Raw genomic sequence first — 19,779 nt, forward strand, 5'->3', positions numbered from 1 at the left:
AGAAATCAGCAGAGAAGTACTTCAGTGTGCCCAGATACTGTGGTGATGAACATGGTTTACATGCTGGATAGGCTACTAGTTTGAGCTGCCTCTGCCAAATGTGATCATTTAAAAAAAAACTTGTGTTGAGGGAAAGGCGTGTTTTATAATGCCAGACCAGCACTTTAAAGAAGTGAACTGTATGTGCTAATGCTAAACCAACTATTACTAATAACACAAGACATACAAAAAGAAACCAAAAGACACAGTAACCCCTAACAGAGAGAACAGAGCACAGTCTGAAGGAACTCCTGGACCTGCACATCTTTTAAAAATTACTTTAGGAAAAATGTGGAATAAGTACGTAAAGCTCATATTATCCTACAGACTGACCCTGGGAATAGTTGGTTCCGAGAGGGGTAAAGGAAGGGAGGTAATAAGGGGGGTGTGGAAGAGTGGACTCACTGCAGGTGCCCCGCCTCATGGCTAGGTGTGTGGAGTAGCAGCTCTGTCTCTAGCACGCCCTGCCAGCTGTCGCTCCTGTCCCTCGCTGGTCCGTCTCTTCTCGTGACTCAGCCCTCTGGCCAGGTTATATTTAATCCTGCGCCTTCTGGGATAACAGAGAGTCCAACAAATAGTCCAGTGTCCCTACAAAAGCCCTTTGGACCCAGCTCGGGGGCCCAGGGTCTCCTCCCAATGCTCTCAATCATTCTTGTCCCCTTCTGAGGGGCTCATGTCACCTTCCCCAGTGGCTGGTAGGGGAACCCAGGCCTGCCTAACACTAAATTCCACCCAGGGATTCTATGCCCAGCAGCCAAGGTTTGCTTCATCAGACTCCTTGTTGCTGTCTCCCTGGATTTCCTCCTCCTGTAGCCTGTCAGCTGGCCTCTCCCGCAGTCTCCCTAGGTTCACCTGTCTCTCAGGGCTGGGACTTGCAGGGCTCCCCTGGGAATTCCCCAACAAAATCCCAGGTTAAAGGTACAAAATGTAAATCCATTTCTGCCTTCCTCAGGCTTCACCTTTCATCCCTCCCTGCTCCTCATCTGAGCATCTCCCAGGGCTCTCTCCATGGAAATCCAAATCCTGCCCTATTATTGTAGCTCCAGAGCCTGCTCCTTCCCCAGTGCTGTTGTGTGTAATTCCTGGCCTCCAGCTAGACTTCTCTACTCAGGAGAGGACGCCCAGGCCAACTCTCTCCCTAGGATTCCTCCTTGACTCTCCCAGTCCCTCTGCTCGCTAGTCCCAGAGAGTGACTGCAGAGCTTCTCCCTGCAGCCCCCTTCTGCAGCAGACTGTTTATAAAAGCTGCCTAGTTCCTCTGGCAGCTGGGCCTCATCTTTAATTGGGCACGGCCCAACCTCCAGGTGGGTTGATTGGCCTCTAGGCCGAGATGAACCCTTTCATTACCTGGGGGGGGCACACCCCTTCACTGGGAAATAGAGGTATTTGTTAGTGCTGGGCAATGAACATTGACAAGAGAGATGGCAACCGCTGTCAGAATGAAAGGATGCAAGTCACCTCTAGGTCCGGTCCTGATCAAGAAGTTTGTCCTCAAAGGTGATGACCCAACCTACAGCCCGGTGGGCTCCAGAGACAGGAATGCCGGCAGATGTCTGTGGGGTGGTTTGTTTTCTAAGAAACCCAGAGGATTAAACCTAGGCTCTAGGCCTGGGTATTGGGAGCATTTGTCAATATCCAGTTTATGAGAACAAACGTTGATCAGGACCGGGCCTAGAGGTGACTTGCATCCTTCCGTTCTGTTTGACAGCGGTTGCCATCTCTCTTGTGGTATCTAATTGAATTCCTCAGGTATCCAGTCCTCAGAGTGGTGGGGCTGGGCTGGGAACTAGCTTCCCTGAACATGAAAGACTTTGTTGTGCTAAGATTCAGAGACCAGCATTCTACGGGGACTGATTGGTGACCGGCTGGGCTGGCACATTGGGTGTTTCACTGGTGGTCTCTCTCCCCACACAGAGCCGGACAACGACGCCTACGTGCGCTGCTCCTCGCGCCCCTGCAGCCCGGTTCACCAGGAGATGCACTCCAAACTGTCCAGCAGCCCCCCTCGCTCCAGTCCTGTGCGCCTGGGACCCTCCTATGTGCTGAAAAAAGGTAGCACAGATGGGAAGCTACTGCAGCCGGGAAGCTGAGGGGGCCGTGGAGGCAAAGGGCCACGTTTGCGGGAGGGAGCAGGAGAAGAGGGAGGTACTGAAGCCATCATGACCCCATGGCTGACAGTCCTTCAATATGTTCTCTACTAAAACAGTGTTAGGAAACGAATGATAATGAGTCTCAGCGTGGCTGTGTTTAGGGCAGAGAGATGCCTGGCTGTCCAAATACAGCCTGAAATCAATGAGAAGGGGTCATCATTGGCGTTCTCTTCTTGGTATCGTAATGCCTAACTTACTAATCACGGTAAGGAACTCCTGGGCTACCCTGCACTGAGGGGAGAGTCCAGAACTGGCCTTCAGTCTTATGCTTCATAGCATATGTGGGCAAGGGACTGCAGGGCAGCATTACCGTTCAAGGCCTCCTGACTATTAAAGGGATGTTGCCATATTAATTAGTGTCCCTGCGGGATTGAAGTTAAAAGCATTAGTCTAGTGTGGGAGTGTTGCGAGGTTACAAAATTGGGCCCCTGTTGCTTCATCTCAAAGAAATCACAAAACCAAACCCACTCTCCTTCCACAGCCCATAAACACAACGGCTTGTGTCCCCACCCCTGGCCCTGCTGCCGTTCAGTAATAGTGTTCTTTGCCAAGCTGTGCTGACCTCAGCCGGCGGGGGTGGGCACGCAGACGCAGACGTTCTAGCCCGATAAAAAGCACTCTGTGTAAGTGAGGGTTTTGTTGTTAAACAAAACCACCACATTCTGTGACGCAAGCCGCAGTGTGAAATGCATGGGGGAAAACTGGGCGATGGCTGGAGGGAAAAAGACAAAATATCCTTGGGGGAAAAACAGTCGGTGAGTGATGAAGAGTGCTACAGAGATTAAAGCCGTCAAGAACGCTACACAACCCCATTGTGTCCTTCTAAACTAGCGTTAGAGGAGGATGGAGACAAAGACAGCACCTCCAACAGCATTCGGGTGCATTGCATTGGTGCAGATTGTTACACCCGGCTTCCTGCTGTCACCTGAAACAAGGATGTTCTTAATGTAAGCTTATGTTCGGAGCCACCGAGAGATTCATGCAGTCTGTGTCGAAGCGGGTACAAACACACTTGTCTTGTGCTGTACCCTTAGCTTGACTGCAGGACTCTGCTGAAGCTGCGTAAGAGCTTGTAGGTGATCGGGGGTATGTGTGTCTTTTCAGCCCAGGTGCTGGCTTCCGGGAAGAAGAAGAAAGAGCTTCGTTATCGCAGTGTTATTTCTGACATCTTTGATGGCTCCATTCTCAGCCTGGTGCAATGCCTCACCTGCGACAGAGTGCGTCTCCTTACTGCCATTAATCAAGTAATAAAACAGCAGGGCCTGTTTGCTTCAAAAAAACCTCTCGTTGGGAAACAGCTGTTCCCAAATGTTCTGGGATGCGAGGGCCCTACTAAAATGATGGCATGTGTGTGAAATCCACCGGCCTAGGAATAGTCTGTGTTATTGTTTGTGCCATACAGAATCTTGATCCTGTGTAGCTCAGTTAGCTTAGCCACTGTGTGTGTCCTACCATGGAGCTGGCCAAAGCAAAGGGGGAATAAGGTGGAGGAGCCAACGAAATAGAGGGAGCTGGACAGGGCTTGGGGGGCCTCTCTGTGGAGAACTTGGGGCCATAGCAGTAGGGAACACTAGGCGATTAGGAGTGGGAGTGACCGCACTTCTTTTACCCTGTTTGCGAGTGAGGAATAATCCTAGTGTAGACAGGACAAAACCATTTCCGCGCTGCTTCAGAGAGCGTGGCTGGGGCTGGGCCAGACTCTTCCTGGTGGCGGTGCTGAAAACGGCCTACTAGAGTCAGCAACACTTCGGTTTCCTAGTGTAAATGGGCCCAAGTGATGCTAAAAGTTCCGGGCCGAGTACCGGCTCCTTTGCGTACACTGGAAACCCAGACTTTTTTGCGTGTCCTCAGGTATCCACAACAGTGGAGACGTTCCAGGATCTGTCGCTGCCGATCCCTGGGAAGGAGGACTTGGCCAAGCTGCATTCCGCCATTTACCAAAATGTGCCTGCTAAGACAGGGGCCTGCGGGGACAATTACACCTCGCAAGGCTGGATCGCCTTCATCATGGAGTACATCAGGAGGTGTGTTTCCCTTGCCACCCTTCTGCAGTTTCTCTCCCTCCTTGGCTTTGCTCTCGTCAGTTACTGGAAGGCAGTTACCCTTAAGTGTAACAAGCTGATTGGTTCTTTACAGAAGGGAAATGGAGGAGAGACAGACAAATATTGGACATAATTGTGTAATAAAGAATTAAGATCCATAGCCAGGAACCTGTATCTGTAAGATCCATAGCCAGGAACAGCTGTGCCAAGCTCCTTCCTCATTTAGTCCAACAAAACATATTTTCAATTGTGTTTAAAAAATAAACCGTGTGCAGTAGTACTGGCCTGACAGTAAAACACCTGTGAGCTGAAGGGGCAGGACATTGCAAGTCCTCACTGGTGTATTTCCTTCCAGGTGAGTTGGTTCTTTCAGCCATTTAATAACATTCCTTTGTGGCTGCCTTCCTTCTGGTGGAAGCCTCTGTCCGGGACCTGTCAGTGCCTGCCTTTGCTTGCCACTCTACAAGAGCGGAGGGTTAAATCCTCTACTCACCCACCACCTTGGCCCTTCCTGGTGTGGGAGGTCCCAGTAGCAGCCCCAGTTCTGAGAAAGACCCAGCACTTTCCCATAATGCTGTGGGATGCTGTTCCTGAGCTGCCCTTCCAGGCTTGATTCACATAAAGCAGCACGCCACCGGGGAATTTTAGACGCCAAAGTGCATAGATCACCAGTGACATTCACATTTCTTTCTTGCATGACCCCTCCCTTCCGCAGGTTTGTGGTATCCTGTATCCCCAGCTGGTTTTGGGGTCCTGTGGTCACACTGGAGGACTGTCTTGCTGCCTTTTTTGCTGCCGATGAGTTGAAAGGTGAGTTTGGGGAGGGCTGGCGAAGACCAATATCTTGTCTTTTCTGTCCGTCCCCGAGGGAAGCTGTCGAGAACCCTCCCTGATGCGTTTCTGGAACAAATGGAAGCTTCTGGGAGTCTGGCTGGGAACTTCATTCCCTCGGGGGCAGGAATGAGCGTTCGCCATCTTCTCCGGGGCAGGGTTTGCCGTTTGGAACTAGGGTGTGGTGGGCTCAGCAAAGAGCAGGCGCGATTGTCTTTCCTGTTTGTGCGCAGTGAGAGTCCGTAGCCCAGTGTTAGTGCTATGCAACGACTTTCCTGGGAGGAGGAACAAGTTGGGGTTGCCAGGCTCCGCTGTGCTTGCTTGGGGGTGGGTTTGAACCGCTTGTTTCCTGCATTGCTTGCAGGGTGTTTTCTGGTAAATTGTCTGGTTGGCTGAATTTGTAACATTTGCCCTGGCTCCTCTGTCTGTTGTATTCAGGGAGGATAAATGGGCCTTTGGCTTCTATGTAAGACAGAGAGATGGAGCCAACCCATGTGCAGGCTGCAGCAGCAGGGAGATCAAAGCAGGGACTGCACTGTATGCTGGTGCTTTTGGACCCAGTCTGTGTAGCATTCATCCTTCCTGCAGGCAGCACCACTAAACCTGGGCTGTGGACTCCTTAGATGTTTCCCAGAGTCCTGGTCCCGACAGGTTGTTCCCTGGGGGCGTTGCAAGTAGGGGATGAGTTCCACTGGGCAGAAATGTTACAAGGAGACTCTCCCACAACTCTGCATGCCCAGCTGAGGAGTCTGGGTAACCTCAGTCCGACCCTTACGCCTAGGAGTGCAGGGTTTGCATTTTGTGTTCATGTAGGAGGTTCCTCCCCAGGAGCCCTCACTGAGGGGGCAGAAGGAGGCTGTGTGGTTCTCTCTGCAGGACAGTCTCCTGTGCCATCAGCCTGGGCTGGAGAGCAGAGGGACTGAACACATTTTGCCCCGTGTTAATCTGGGGAGTGGAAAGGAGGGTTTTGAGCATGTTTCCTCCCATCCCTGCTTTAACTGGGGAGAAGAGGCTGCTCCAGCCACACATGAACCACTGGTGGGAGGGCAAAGCGGGTTCCCGTCCACCTCAGTAGACCCCAGCGCTTTGCCTGCGTGGTGGCTGTCTGCTGTCTGGGCCAGGCCTGTGTTGAGCGGCATGGGGAGTGGCAGAGAGGCTCCTGCCCAGCTCTGCTTTCTCTCTGCTAGGCAGGCGCTTTACCCAGCTTCCCCACGTGGGAGGAGAGTTTGTTTCCTCATGGGGGCTGCAGCCCCATGGTTCCTGCTGTCAGTAACGTTGCGACGCTTTTCTTTTCTCTCTCCAGGGGACAACATGTACAGCTGCGAGCGGTGTAAAAAGTAAGTTTGCATCCTCCATGTTGTGCTCTTTCCATTAACCTCTCTCTGCCCAAACTGACTGTCCTCTCCTGCCCTCGGCCAACAGCCCCCCTGCTACCGGCTTGCTAAACTGGGAGCTGCTGAGTTCTAGGTTTGAAAGTGACCTTGAAAGCCCTGGTTCGGGGCCACTGGAGACCTTGGTGCTGGGGGGAGGAAAAGTGGGGGCTGTGGTAAAGGGAAGAAGGAGGGGAGTGAATTAGGGGCACCTCGGGGATACTGAGGAGAATGGAGAGGTGAGGCCAGTGGCCCATGCTCTGGTACATGGTGGGAGGCTGCTCTCACTGAAGTCCATTCCAGCTTTGCCATGGAGTTCAAATGTGACCTGCCCAGCTTAGCCTGGGGTCCCCGTTCTTAGTTCTCATGGGGGACTTGACTCTTTCTCTCTTAGACTGCGGAATGGCGTGAAATACTGCAAAGTTCTCCGGTTACCTGAGGTGAGTGGAGGAGGCGTGTTTCTCCTGTGTTAGTTGGGGAGTGGGGAGGGAAGAGTTGCTGAACCGAGAATTGAAAATAGCAAAGTCCTATTTTATTAGGGCCTACTGACCTTCAATTGATGGGCCATCAACACCTCTGCCAGGTTATAGTGACCATAGTGTGAGGACATTCATGTAAAGATCAGGGGGTCCAGAGAGGGAACTGTATTTGATTTGGGTATCCATGGAAACATCCTGTGCTTTTGTACCCTAGATCCTGTGCATCCACTTGAAACGGTTCCGGCACGAGGTCATGTATTCCTTCAAAATCAACAGCCATGTCTCCTTCCCGCTGGAAGGACTGGACCTTCGTCCCTTCCTGGCCAAGGAATGTGTCTCCCAGATCACCACCTACGATCTCTTGTCTGTCATCTGCCATCACGGCACAGCAGGCAGTAAGTCTGTCCCTGAAATGCCTGGGCATGAGATTGGTCTGATACGTGTGTCTGAGAATAGCCTCAAAGAGTCCTGTGGCACCTTATAGACTAACAGACGTATTGGAGCATGAGCGTTCGTGGGTGAATACCCACTTCGTCGGATGCATGACACAAAAGCTCATGCTCCAATACGTCTGTTAGTCTATAAGGTGCCACAAGACTCTTTGCTGCTTTTACAGATCCAGACTAACACGGCTACCCCTCTGATACTTGAGAACAGCCTGAAGCTCTGAGCTCTGTATCCTGCTGCTGGTCTTTGGGCAGTGGCAGGGCATTAGGTTTTTACTTTGACTCTCCTCCTCAGGCGCTGCATGTAACATGCCAGCATGTTTTGTAGTGGAGTTGGCTTTGATGCCGTCCAAGCTGCATTTTCCTACAGGGTTTTCCTGTGAGACTTTGGGATCCTCTTTTAAACCTCCTCAGATTTCTTGTCCCAGCCTGGTCCTGTTGTCTGCAGTCTCCTCCTCCTTTCCTGTTGCCTACGAAGTCGCCCTTTCCAGGGCAGCCTCGAGCCTCACTCGGGTGCATGCAGCAAGACGCAGTAGAAGGCTCGCTCCTGCACTGCTAGGCTTCCTCCGGCTCTACCTGATTCAGGCTGGAGTGGCGGATTGCTCAGCTTTCGCAGATCCCCACCACTGCGCGGGTTCAGACCCGTTTCCCAGTGAGGCCCTAGGAGTGTTTCCTCTCATTCAGCAAGGGGGAAGCCTGTCAGGGAGGGCAGAACTGAATACATGGAAATGGGCCTGCACCTGCAGCCCCCTTCCAAGCTGACACAGCGCCAGAATCCATCCCTGCTGGCAGGCCTGCCATACTAAAATCTCTGCAATACACCACTTTTCCCTTTGCTGGGCCAGCAGCCCAGGAGTCCTCTCCGCTCGGTCGCTGACATCATTCCAGGCCTGATTCCTCTTTCTGCATGGTGAGTCCCAGTGCTGCTACGTTCCCTCCGTTCCAGGTGGGCACTACATCGCGTACTGCCAGAACGTGATCAACGGCCAGTGGTATGAGTTTGACGATCAATACGTCACTGAGGTCCATGAGACAGTGGTACAGAACGCGGAGGCCTATGTCCTATTCTACAGGTGAGTGGGTTTCCTGGCTGGAGCTGTCGGTGGGTGCTGGTAGCATATCAAGGGCTCAGATGCCGGGGATTGCTTCACTGTCTCTCCCTTTCCTCCTCAAGGAAGAGCAGCGAGGAGGCTGTGCGGGAGCGGCAGAAGGTCGTGTCCCTTGCCACCATGAAGGAACCCACCTTGCTCCAGTTCTACATCTCTCGAGAGTGGCTCAACAAATTCAACACCTTTGCGGAGCCTGGTCCCATTACCAACCACACGTTCCTGTGCGCACACGGAGGTGAGGAGAAGTGGCCGGGCGTTCTGCACTGGGAATTGTAGTGTTCACTCAGCAGCGGGAAGTTTCCGGCTGCACCTTGTGCCGCTTGACACACGGACGCATCCGGATAAAAGCCCCAGCTGTGTTCCCAGTATAACGTGTATTGCAGTAGAATCCGCCTCATCGGCAGATAGTCCAGCACACTCAGGAACGTGCAGATCAGGGGCCTGCAGGGATATGCTGTGCTGGGAGACAATCGCCTTCACTTCAGCAGCTGTTTTCAAACAAGCATTTAGCAAGCTAATAGGGTGGAGGAGGTAAACTCTTGGGCAGCTGCCGAATGGAAGAGAAGGGGTAGATGCAGCTGGGGGAGTGTAACAGGTTATTGGTGCTTTAGCTGCACCGACTGCCATTTACTGCTGTGTTAGCAGCAAGGCTGGTGTTCAGTGTGTATTTTGGGAGGGGTGGGGTGGGCTGATAGCAGGAACCCTTATAGGCTGGAAAAAGCTCAGTCTGTCCTTCTCCCTGGGAGCATTTATAACCCTCTGGTCAAACCAAGAATTCTCCAAAAGCCAGTGTGCGAGAGCGGGACTTGCCTGACTCCTCCCCCATGGGCGAGATGAGTGATACCTACCATCAAGTTCTTGTCCCCCTGGGTTGTCGGGGAAAACGCTGCTCCTTGTTCAGTACCCAATTGAACTGCCTCTCGCTCTGGTTTGCAGGGATCCCGCCCAATAAATACCATTACATTGATGACCTGGTGGTGATACTGCCCCAGACTGTCTGGGAGTATCTGTATAACAGGTGAGGAAAGCTGGTTTACTCCTCATCCCACAGTGCCTTGGAACAACTGAAGCTTTGTCGTGGTTGAGAACTACGTAGACATGCCAGGCCACATCCATAAAGTGTGGGGTCCTGCCTCTGGCATTGGCCAGACATGGTGCTCCCCTCTAAGACACCTAAGCAACTGTATATGCTGTTGCAATGCTGCCTGTAAGGTGATGAGACTATTTCTTGATCTCCAGGGTGATTCGTATGCCCCGAATCCTGAGGGGGGATTTCCCTCTGGAGCCATGGAGCCTGGTAATGTGTAATGTGAGAGCCCCTAATCTAGACAGCAGACGAGCTGTATTCTCCATTATCCCAGGGATCACAGAGGTGGGAATGGTTTGATCCATACCATGTAGGGCGGAGTCAATGGTGTTCATTAAAATAACCAGCCATAGCCCCCTCTGCATCCTCTGGATACGGACAGCAATGTAAGAATCCACCCTATTTACTTGTAGGGCTCAGGGCAGTTAACCTCTTCCATGCCAACCCGGTTCTCAGTTCCTTTTTCCTTCTCATCCTGGGCTCAGGTTTCGGGGAGGCCCTGCTGTGAACCATCTGTATGTGTGCTCGGTCTGCCAGGTGGAGATCGAAGCCCTGGCCAAACGCAGGAGGATTGAGATTGACACCTTCATTAAGGTGCGTGTGGGAAGGAGCTAGAGAAGGGAACCGAGGGCTGAGGCCAGAAGTGGAGGCTTCATCGCAGATGGGTGGCAGAGAACTCTCAGAACAAGATCTGCACCATGGCATGTAGATTCAGCTCTGGGGTCCCTGGTGCACATGCCTCAGTGAGGCGAGGGTGATGCTTTGCATGGGGGCCTGCGGTCTGAGAGCAATCTAAGGACTTCCACATGCTGAGCAGGTGGCTTGCTGTGGTGGGGGTGGGTGGGGGGGGATTGCAGCTGAGTAATCCTGAAGAGTGGTGAAGTTTTTCCAACCTGTAATGGAAAGATGGAAAGCCCTATTGCAAACCTCAACAGTGACGGAATATTTCCCTTCTCCTGTTCCTTGGCCTCCAGCTGAACAAGGCATTCCAGGCAGAGGAGTCGCCCAGTGTCATCTACTGCATCAGCATGCAGTGGTTCCGTGAGTGGGAGGCTTTCGTCAAGGGGAAGGATAATGGTAAGGAGCCTGAAGACTCTGGATCCTGTTAGAAGTGGGGTGTATCGTGTACCTACGCCTCTTTATGTATTGTGTCTTCTGTAGGCAATGTACCTAATTAGCCTGTAAATGACACCAACCAAAAGTAGGCTAGCAAAGAAGGGGGAATGGCCTCTTCCCCCTAGCCACGTTCAAGCTATTTCCCAGAGAGTACAACAAAAGAGCAATTGACAGGGAAAAAAACGTCAAGGTAGGGGAGTGGGTCGAATCGCTATGAAAATCCAGCCATTGAGATGGTAAGGATAGGCCAGGGCATGTCGAACTCACATTTAAATACCACATGCCACGTTATTCGAGCACTTGTGCCCGGTTTCTTAGGGTGGCAAAGTGAAGTGGAAAACAGAGTGGGTCTGTCTACACTGCAGCTGGAGCCAGGGTTCGTACAAGTCGAGTTAGCAGACCCTGGCTTTTTGAACTTTGGGATTGAGCGTCTACACTCATTTGTAACCCCAGGTTAGGAATTGTTGAATCCCGGGTCCCAACCTGGGGCTCCAACGCCTACACTGCATGATACGGGCGCAAGTCCAACCACTCCTATCCCAGACTTCCTAGCGCCCTCCCAAAAGGCGGCCACTCTCGCCCTCTGTTTGTGGTGCAGGGTGGGGTGGGAAAACGTCACTATCCAGAGGACAAAGAAAGTGTGTGTGAGATTGTGGAATATTTTTGATAGACTCCCAGAGCATGAGTCCAGTGGGGCTGCTTCTACACTGCAGAGCACCAGGGCTTGAACCCTAGGTCCCAGCTTGACTCAAGCTCAGACCCTCCACCCCGTAGGGTCCTGGGAACCTGTATCTGAGCCTGGGTTAGTGCAAGTTGTGTGTAGAAGGAAGGGGGTGAGGTTTGAACCTTGGGGCTTACGTTGCAGTGTAGAAATACCCAGTGAGGAGCTGGCTTCCTGAAGCTCGTTAAGTCCATGGGGGGGTTGCACACTGTCACTTGCTGCGAGGGTTAGTGTGATATTTTGGAGGAATCCAGACTGAATCTCTTTTGGGGGCTAGTAGGGAACGCAGCCTGTCTGGGGGAATCCTGTGTTACTCCACAGCTCTAGAACACTGTTCTGCGTTTGGAGGCTCAGAAGTGGGCACGTTCCGATCCCCTTTTGATAAGGACACAGAAGCACAGGGAGGATAAGAGTTGGCCAAGGCAACACAATGAGTCAGTGGTAGAGTAGGAGAGAATCCAGCCGTTCTGACTCCCAGTCCCCGATTCTGACCATGCTGCCCACCTGCCTCCCTCCAGATTTGCATGGTGCAGTGGCCTCCTCTAGTCCTCAGAGAGCTAGATGGAGCAGTGCCACCCCTTAGTCAGCCCCGGGCTCGCTGCAAGGCCTCCCATCCAGGAGTCGATTGTGTCAGCTCTGGTGGACAGCCTGCCTGGGAGAGCAGGGGTGAGATAAGCCTCAGGAGGGGAACCTGGCAGTCTTGGCCACATGCTGTGTTCAGCACTGCCGTACATCAGATCTCCCTCCAGAACAGCTTTTTACAGCACGTGGCGCCATTTCAGTCCATGCGAGGTAGCGACACTCCACCAGCCCCCCTTCATTCATTTTCTCCTGCGGTGAAAGGGCACGTCTCTGTCTTGGGAGGCTCTGGAGTGTACCAGCACAGACAGCCCTAGTCCCAGGGAGCTGCTGCTCTGCTCACCTCGCGTTTCCAACAGCCCTGAGTTCTCCTTGCTTTTCAGGAGTCCAGGCTCCTGCTGCCAAATGAGATGTTGCCTGGGCTGGTGCCAGAATGTTACTGTTCTTTGAGGTTCGGTGTCTCCTAGTTTGTTCTGTGGCTAGTGCCTTCTGCAGCAGACTGCTGAGGAGAAGCTTTGTTTCAGGGCTATGGATTGGTTGTCAGTTCCCTGCTGTTTTAGATCTCTGGAGCTCTCGGACAATTGCTCTCCTAGACGTCAGCCGGCATCAGCCACTGCAGAGTATCTTTGCATTTGATATCCATCATATACAACCAAAGCTCTTTGCTATGCTGTTTAGTGTGATCGCTGGGGCAAAATCCTCTTCTCGCTCCTCCCCCAGCCCCAGCTGGGTTTCCAACTGCTCAGACTAGCAGCTGAGGGCAGGTGGAGGGGGAGAAGCAGGAGACTGGCTCCCTGATCTACCTTCCATCCTTCCTTACAGAGCCTCCTGGACCAATTGACAACAGCAGGATTGCACTCGCAAAAGGAGGTGGACACGTGCAGGTGAAGCAGGGTAAGGCTCATGCTTGCCCCACCCCAGGCTTCTGTGTGTGTGGTGTTGTCCCTTGGCGGGGTTGGTCCTGTGGGGAAGGGGGAAGGTGCCTGGAAACATCCTTTTTCCATTTGTCATTGACTGTCACTCGGCCTCTGCTCAGCTGAAAGCAAGATCGTTGGCTGATACCCTTGTGCTGACTCCCAGATCTGCCTTTCCCTTTCTACCTGGGCTTGCCTCTGCCATCTCCTTCTGTATCTCCCATGGGCTTTTCAGACTCCCTCTTTCCTCTCTGTCCCCCTAGCCGCCTCCACCATCCTCCCTCATATCTAGGCAGGCAGCTTCTCTCATCTTCCTCATCACTTTCCATTCCCAGCTTCCCTGCCATGGGCCAGGTTCTTGCAAAATCCAGTTGCTTTTCTCCATCTTAGGTGTTAAAACTTTGTTCAAACCTTGATCATCTCATGCCTCCACCATTGCCGCCACCTCTGTCTGCATGTTTTGTCTGGCTCCCTAGTATGTAAAACACAATGCAGCTAAAATCCTCTTTCCCTCTTGCTCCTGTGACTGTGTCACCTGCCCCTCTGATTCCCTGCACAGACTCCCCTCATCTTCTGCATCACCTCCAAGCTTAGAGGCCCTCCACATCTCCCATCACTGCTCTCACTCCTGGGGCCTACATACCTTCACTCAATGCCCTTGTTAGATCCCTGCCTCGTCTCCCTGTCTCCTTCCACACTGGCCCGTGTGCTTGGAACTCCCTTCCTTTCCTGGCCAGCCAAACCTCACTCACTCCATTCACTTCCTCTGACTGCACTTTTCCCCAAACGCAGCTTACAGTCAGTCTGCACTGAGGGTGGGGCCTTCCTCCTGGGCATCAGAGGGGCCTGAGTGGGTCTGACTGTGTGTCGTTTCAGACCGATTGCCCATTGGGGCCGGGACCTAGCCATTAGCGCTGTGCAGACAGACAATGCTCGATCCGTAATATGATCACTGGGCTGAAAGACAGTCTAAAAGCTCCCAAGGAAGAAAGCGTAGCCTGAGACTACTTGAACAAACTGCTTCGGGTGCATGGTCCTACTGTCTAGGAACCGCGAGAGCTGCGGTGGTCAGAGTGTCTTTGGTTACCATGTGCTGTGCCCCTGCAGGCATCTCTCTTCCTGGCTGCACATGAGAAAGCTGGTCTGGTAACATGGTCCTCTTCGGTGAAGGACATGGATTCAGTGTGAACCCAGTCATGGGTGGGCAGTGCTTTAGGGTGAAGTGCTGAGGCGTGCCCTGCGCTGCTTTTCGCTTCCTCATGGGAAGCAAAAAATGTGGCAACTTCATGGAGCCCTGCAGGGTTTGATGGCTAAGTTGTGTCAGGTGAGCTGGCACTGGCTCCCTCTGCCTTCACCAGCAGGTGGCACTCCACACCAGTGCCCTGGGAGCAGAAGGATATAATATCAGCTACAAGACACAAGGGTTTATGTCTCTGTCCGTCCATAGTGAACCTTACTGCGAGCGTTCCTTGCCTGGCGCTGCATGTGCACTGCCCAGCCATTCAGACTACGGGGCTTCACCCTGGCTTAGTGTATTGGCAAGTACACCTCCTCTCTCATTCACTGAAGGAGTTTTTAAAGTCACATTTTCACCTGCCTCAGCGTTCCTCACTATCTGAGCAAGGGGGAAGATTCCCTTTCTAGCATAGCTCCCCACAGCAACAATCTTTCCCACCCCAGCACAGCTTGAGCGGTAAACCGAGACTCAGCTGTATTTTGTTGTTGTTGCTGCTGTGCTTTTCAGGAGCTGATTATGGGCAGATTTCCGAGGAGACGTGGATTTACTTGAACACGCTGTATGGAGGAGGGCCGGAGATCCCTGTACGCCAGAACGTCGCGCAGGTGCAGGAACTGGAGAGTCTGCATGGGGAACAGAAGATAGAGGCTGAGACGCGGGCTGTGTGAGCCGCGCTGGACTAAGTGGTGGAGGTATGCCATGGCAGCCCTGCGTGTCTGGAAAAGCGGGGGATCGTTGGACTGAAGAACAAGGGACATAGTCCACCTCAGAGAAACAGAGAGGAGATTTTCCTTCTGGGGGTGGAGGTGCCCCCAGGGTGTAAGCTTGCTCCATCATCCTTGTATAACAATGTAAAACCTCATGCAGACTCTAGGCGTGGCTATCAGGATGCTGCTGGTCAGAAGAACCTCACCGTAACCCAGCTCCTGCACAGCCTCCAGGCCTAAGGCTGTGGTGGGGAGACTGTCTCCAAACAAAACTTAAGTGGAAGAAGTTTGGCCTGAACCTTCCCCTGCTTTGGCTGCTCTCGAGAGTAGCCCAAGGCTGCCTTCGGTGAGTTGAATCTCTGCTCCTTTGCAGGTGGCGCTTGGCCCCAACGTCACCCATTGCTCCTCAGGAGCAGTTCTGAGCACTTTTTTTGGAAGGCAAATGTATAAAGAAGAGACATTGTTTTGTTCACAGTGAGTAACGTTGTGACTAGAGAAACCCTATTTGTTTGAAGCTGGTTAAAGCCACAAGGGTTTGTAGCCTTTGTTTTGTTCTGCTGGTGCACAGGTGACAAGAGTCCTCCACGTTTTGCTCTTGTTCTAGTTCTTGCAGCCCCACTTACAGCAGAGAGACCGTTTCTCTTCCACTGTCAGACGTGTTTGTGGCCCAGCGCTGCCTACATCTGCTCCGCGTGTTCTTGGTGAACAAAGCGGGAAGACTGGCAGCAGCTTCACACTCACTCCCCATTGTGCCATTTCCATTTGTGCTACTTCCTGGTAGCCTTGTAGCTGTGGACAAGTACCAGGCATGCAGGGCTCTGTTACGAGTGTTAAACAGTCAGACTCCATTCGAGTTGCTGAGGCTGGACAGAGGCAGTTCTGCAGCAGGTGCCATGGGTCTTGGTTTGGCCGAGATGATGTTCCCCCACCTCCGTTTCATAGTCCCTGAATGGAACATCTCCATATTCTGCTCTCCAAACACCACTGCCCAGCCCTCACCCATGGGCCTGAGGAGAGGGGAAGGGCCCATTAGGAGTGGGGGAGAATCTGAGCCGAGCCATTCACTTGCAAGAAGCCAGGTGTTAACCCACCTGTGCTGAAATGTCCATCTTTTGACTTACTCTAAATCTTCTCCCGTCCTGCTGGGGAAGGCGCCTGGCTGAGCAGTTCCAGCTGTGGGGGTGGGAAACAAGCTGCCTGCAAATGAGCCTCCATACTCCCGCGTGCAATGCAGTGCTGAGCTTGCTCTAGCTTTTCAGGGCAGATAGTGTTTGGTGTGTACAGCGGCTCATTGAATGAATGGGAATCCCTTGCACCCCAACCGCCAAGCAATGGGATGGGATGGAGGGGCGGGATGAACGGAGAATGGCAAACACCATTTTTCACGTCTAAGCTGCTTTTCAAAACCAGCGATTGGATTTAGCTGTTGGCCCCACTGTAAATCAGTGAGATGGCTGCAAAATCCAGCCTGGCTCTGGGAAGGGCTCTGCAAGCCCTCGGGTGAGACGCAGCGAGTGCAGGGCAGAGCGAGGCTGGCCTGGCTTATCTGGCCAGCTCGAGTGCGTGCCTGGACCAGCCTCGCAGGCCGTCTCAGAGGAGAGCCACGCCGTGGCGCTGGTGGTGGGAATGGAATGAATTCACTGCATCAGCCTGACTCCAGCATGTGACTGTGGCCTCAGGGGAAGCCCACACGCTCCTCAAGGGTGGAAGGGGGCTGCTGTTTGTCTCACCGCAGGGAAGTGAAAGTAGGTGGGGGGGAGGGAGTTTCTGAAATGAGGCCTTCACACTTTTTTAGACCAAAAGTTTGCTGCAAACAGCAAGTTCTTGTTTAAAACAAAAAAATTCCTGCAAATGGTTCAAGGTGTTTCTTTTACTGTCTTGGTTACCTGGATCCTTGTCTGTACCCAGCCGGGGGTGGGGGTGGGGGGTGTCAGAGAATGAGCCGCTGTTGGATTTCTCAGTGTTTTAAGCTGTTTTTTGTTAGCTGCTGCAGCCAGCATTGAATCTCTTGTGGAGCCTCTAGGGCTGCGTGTTGTATCTTGTCTGTGTTGTCTCGAGGATGCTGTACAGATTGTAACTACACTCCCCTGCTCAAGTGTTACACTTTGTGCTGAGACTGTTACAATAAATACACGTGCATTCAACAAGTTGCATGACTGCTGCCTGTGCGGGCGTGAGGCCGAAGTTGTACTCAGCTGATGGTGGTGGGGAGAGTCTAAGTTTCCTGCTGCCAACAGCCCCGGCCTTGGGAAACCCTTCTAAACAGCAGCTGGCTTTAGCAGTGACCCACTGAATCGTGATAGCACTTGGATTCTGTCGTCTACAGTAATGCTCCTTATTCGAGCAAGGGCACTTGTGTCTTTCAGCCTAACTTGGAACTGCTTAGAAAGGCTCTATGTTTTAATGATCGCGCTTTCATGCACCAGTGCACTACAATAGATCAGGAACACATTCTCCGCTCCTGGCTTCTTTCTTGGACGGTCTCGTTAGCTAGATCTCTGCTGTCCCAGTGGCAGGACAGTGCGTTCACTGTTCATGTCCAGGATTGCTAAGGGAGCCCTTGCAGAAAGTAGCAGCACCCGGGGAGTTGATTCCCATTTTGTAGCTAGGGACACAGCTTGTGTTGCTAACCTACCACAGTGAAGTGCTTGGAGAGCTGTGGCTGAGCAGCACAATGTAAGGGCACTGGGTTCTAAAACGTTCCCAGCCACGTGGGTATAAAGCTAGAGAGAGTGATCCCAGGACTGCACAGCAGGCCAAGCACTGCTCCTTGTAGAAATAACAGCATTTCTCCAAAAAATGATCTAACGCTCATCCTCCCCCTGTGCCACATCCAATATGGAGTGGGGCTGTGTCTCCTTGAGCACTACGGAATTCATGTTGAAATTGGAAGGTGTAACCTACAGCACTGGGGCGGGTATTTTGTGGATGGAACACGCTGCAGGTAAAGCGGTGGCGATTGACCCCTTGGAGCGGGTGGTTTAGAGCCTGAGACTGAAAACACTGTACAGCTGCCTTGCCAATGTGAAAAGTGTGTTTTCAACTGTGCTCTGCTTGGTATGGCCACACCATATCAGAGACCGTTCCAAACGAAATCCAGACTGCTCCTTAGAGGAAGGCATTGAACTAAGATAGTCCTAATGCTGGAAAGATCATTACATGAGGCTGTACGGGGTAAAGTGTCAGTGTCCCAGCAGCAGCGTTCTGGAAGCTGCAGATATTGCTTTACGGGTGAGAGAAGGGAGCGTTTCACAGCCTGAAATATTTAGGAGGAAAACGCTTCTGCAGTTGAAGTAGGCACAAAACTGTAGCTACTTGAAACAAACAGTGGAGTCCTGGCCACTCCTGGGCTGTAAATGTGACACACATCAATGCACTAGGAGTTAATTTCGGCAGATGTGAATGTGAAGTGCACCCCCGTAATGCCAAATAGTCTCATCCTATAGAAAACGGGGTCGTATCTTCAGAGCTGGATTCTGGGCTACAGCGGAGAGGGACTGCAAGGGAGGCTTATCATCTTTGTGCTCTTCAATCAGGGGCTCGTTTCCTGGCCTCACTCAGAGGAGCCTAAAACTCTCTAAATGTCACCAGCTGCCAGTGGCTCCAAGGAATTGATAATGGCAGCTGGGGATCCAGCACCCTGAAGAGGAGGCTGCTGATGGTAGATATGGGGGTTGCATGATTACTGCTGGGTGAGACTGGAGGGCTCCACCCTGGGACGATCGTCCTTCCCACGCGTTTGAGCAGCTCTCTGCTGGCAGCATGGTGCGGCGCAGCTGCCTGGATCAGGTCTACAATAAGCATCGTGCTACCGCCAGCCTGGGCCTGGCTCTTCAGAGCAGTAAACTTGAATGGCTCAAACATGCTCTTTTCACTTACAGTAGCACTAATCAAAAGTAAAACTGCTGAACTTGCTTGAGCCAGAAGTGTCCTAATAACTGGATCTAGCGTGCAGTTGGTAAGGGCAAAAGCCACAGCTTTTAGTCCTCCAGCTCTCAGCCACCCTCCCAAAACTCAGAACCAGAAAATGAACTTTGTTCTGTAGTTGCTAACATTACTAGACGCTTTGTGACATTCTACAAGATGTAATCGGCATGTATTTCCCTTTCTCGTGATTCGATGGTGTCTAGACAAACATCTCTATTGTTGCACAAGCAAACCCTTAGGGTACTAAACACTTCCTACTCATCATAAAACTCAAAGCCACATTGCGCATCCACGCTTGACTTTAGAAGTGGTATGTGATCAACGTTCTGATATTCTCTTAGCAGGTATCTGAAAAATGATTGGGCCAAAGGTGTCACTGCTACCTGTAGCAAAGCTGGCTTGGGAGCCGTTCTTCAGTGAGACACGGTTTGTCAGTTTGATCCAAACCACCTCTGACTTTTCTCCTGGCCAGTTCCCCCTCTTGCTATCTGATTCAGTGCTGCCTGCGCAAGGTGAGGTTAAAGAGACACCTCTGATCATTTATTGTACGGATTAACAGCCCTTCCAGTCAGTTGATGTGATTCTTCCTTCCTGGCTCTTACCTGCGTGAGGGTAACAAACCCATCCTCTCTGCTGCTAGGTGGCAAGGCCTTCCAGAGGCCGTTTTTAGCCCATCATTAGCAGCTGCACCCCCCACTTCCTTTCAAATAAGGGAGCACAAAGGTGGAGCTCTAACCATTCCTTCCTGCTGCCTTCCCCATTCCTGGCTGTAACGACAGCCTCTGTGATTTTATGGTCTCTTGTCGACAGCACCTGACCCTGTCTACTGGATGATGATAAATATCACTGACCTCTGGTTGGCCAGGGCTCCTTGTTGCTGCTGACAAACAAACAGCCGAACTTCTAAAGATCCGGACTCTTAATAAGTCAACAGCTGGCTGCTTTGGGCAGATGCTGTTACTCCCTCCTCTGTTTGCTACTCAGCCTCGCTCTGCACATGAGCTATGGAATAGCAAAGCTCCATGG

At 52.2% G+C, this 19,779-nt stretch overlaps 1 protein-coding gene across 7 annotated transcripts in view; it reads left to right on the top strand.

The window, feature by feature from the left end:
* Nucleotides 1–16,970, top strand: part of USP20 (ubiquitin specific peptidase 20) — a 36,893-nt gene extending 19,923 nt beyond the window's left edge. For 5 of the 7 annotated variants that reach the window (XM_044992329.1, XM_044992335.1, XM_044992332.1 and 2 more), the window contains 14 exons: nt 1,953–2,090; nt 3,293–3,432; nt 4,040–4,212; nt 4,946–5,040; nt 6,365–6,398; nt 6,826–6,871; nt 7,125–7,305; nt 8,303–8,429; nt 8,531–8,700; nt 9,402–9,483; nt 10,038–10,146; nt 10,527–10,629; nt 12,791–12,862; nt 14,627–16,970. In XM_044992329.1, the coding sequence (XP_044848264.1) occupies nt 1,953–2,090; nt 3,293–3,432; nt 4,040–4,212; nt 4,946–5,040; nt 6,365–6,398; nt 6,826–6,871; nt 7,125–7,305; nt 8,303–8,429; nt 8,531–8,700; nt 9,402–9,483; nt 10,038–10,146; nt 10,527–10,629; nt 12,791–12,862; nt 14,627–14,787 (1,631 nt within the window). In that variant the 3' untranslated portion in view covers nt 14,788–16,970. The remainder of the gene's footprint in view (nt 1–1,952; nt 2,091–3,292; nt 3,433–4,039; nt 4,213–4,945; nt 5,041–6,364; nt 6,399–6,825; nt 6,872–7,124; nt 7,306–8,302; nt 8,430–8,530; nt 8,701–9,401; nt 9,484–10,037; nt 10,147–10,526; nt 10,630–12,790; nt 12,863–14,626) is intronic. The other 2 variants (XM_044992333.1, XM_044992334.1) reach the window with 2 other exon arrangements.
* Nucleotides 16,971–19,779: the final 2,809 nt, after the last annotated feature.

Source organism: Mauremys mutica, chromosome 18 (genome assembly GCF_020497125.1).
Source record: "Mauremys mutica isolate MM-2020 ecotype Southern chromosome 18, ASM2049712v1, whole genome shotgun sequence".
NCBI classification, from domain to species: Eukaryota; Metazoa; Chordata; order Testudines; family Geoemydidae; genus Mauremys; species Mauremys mutica.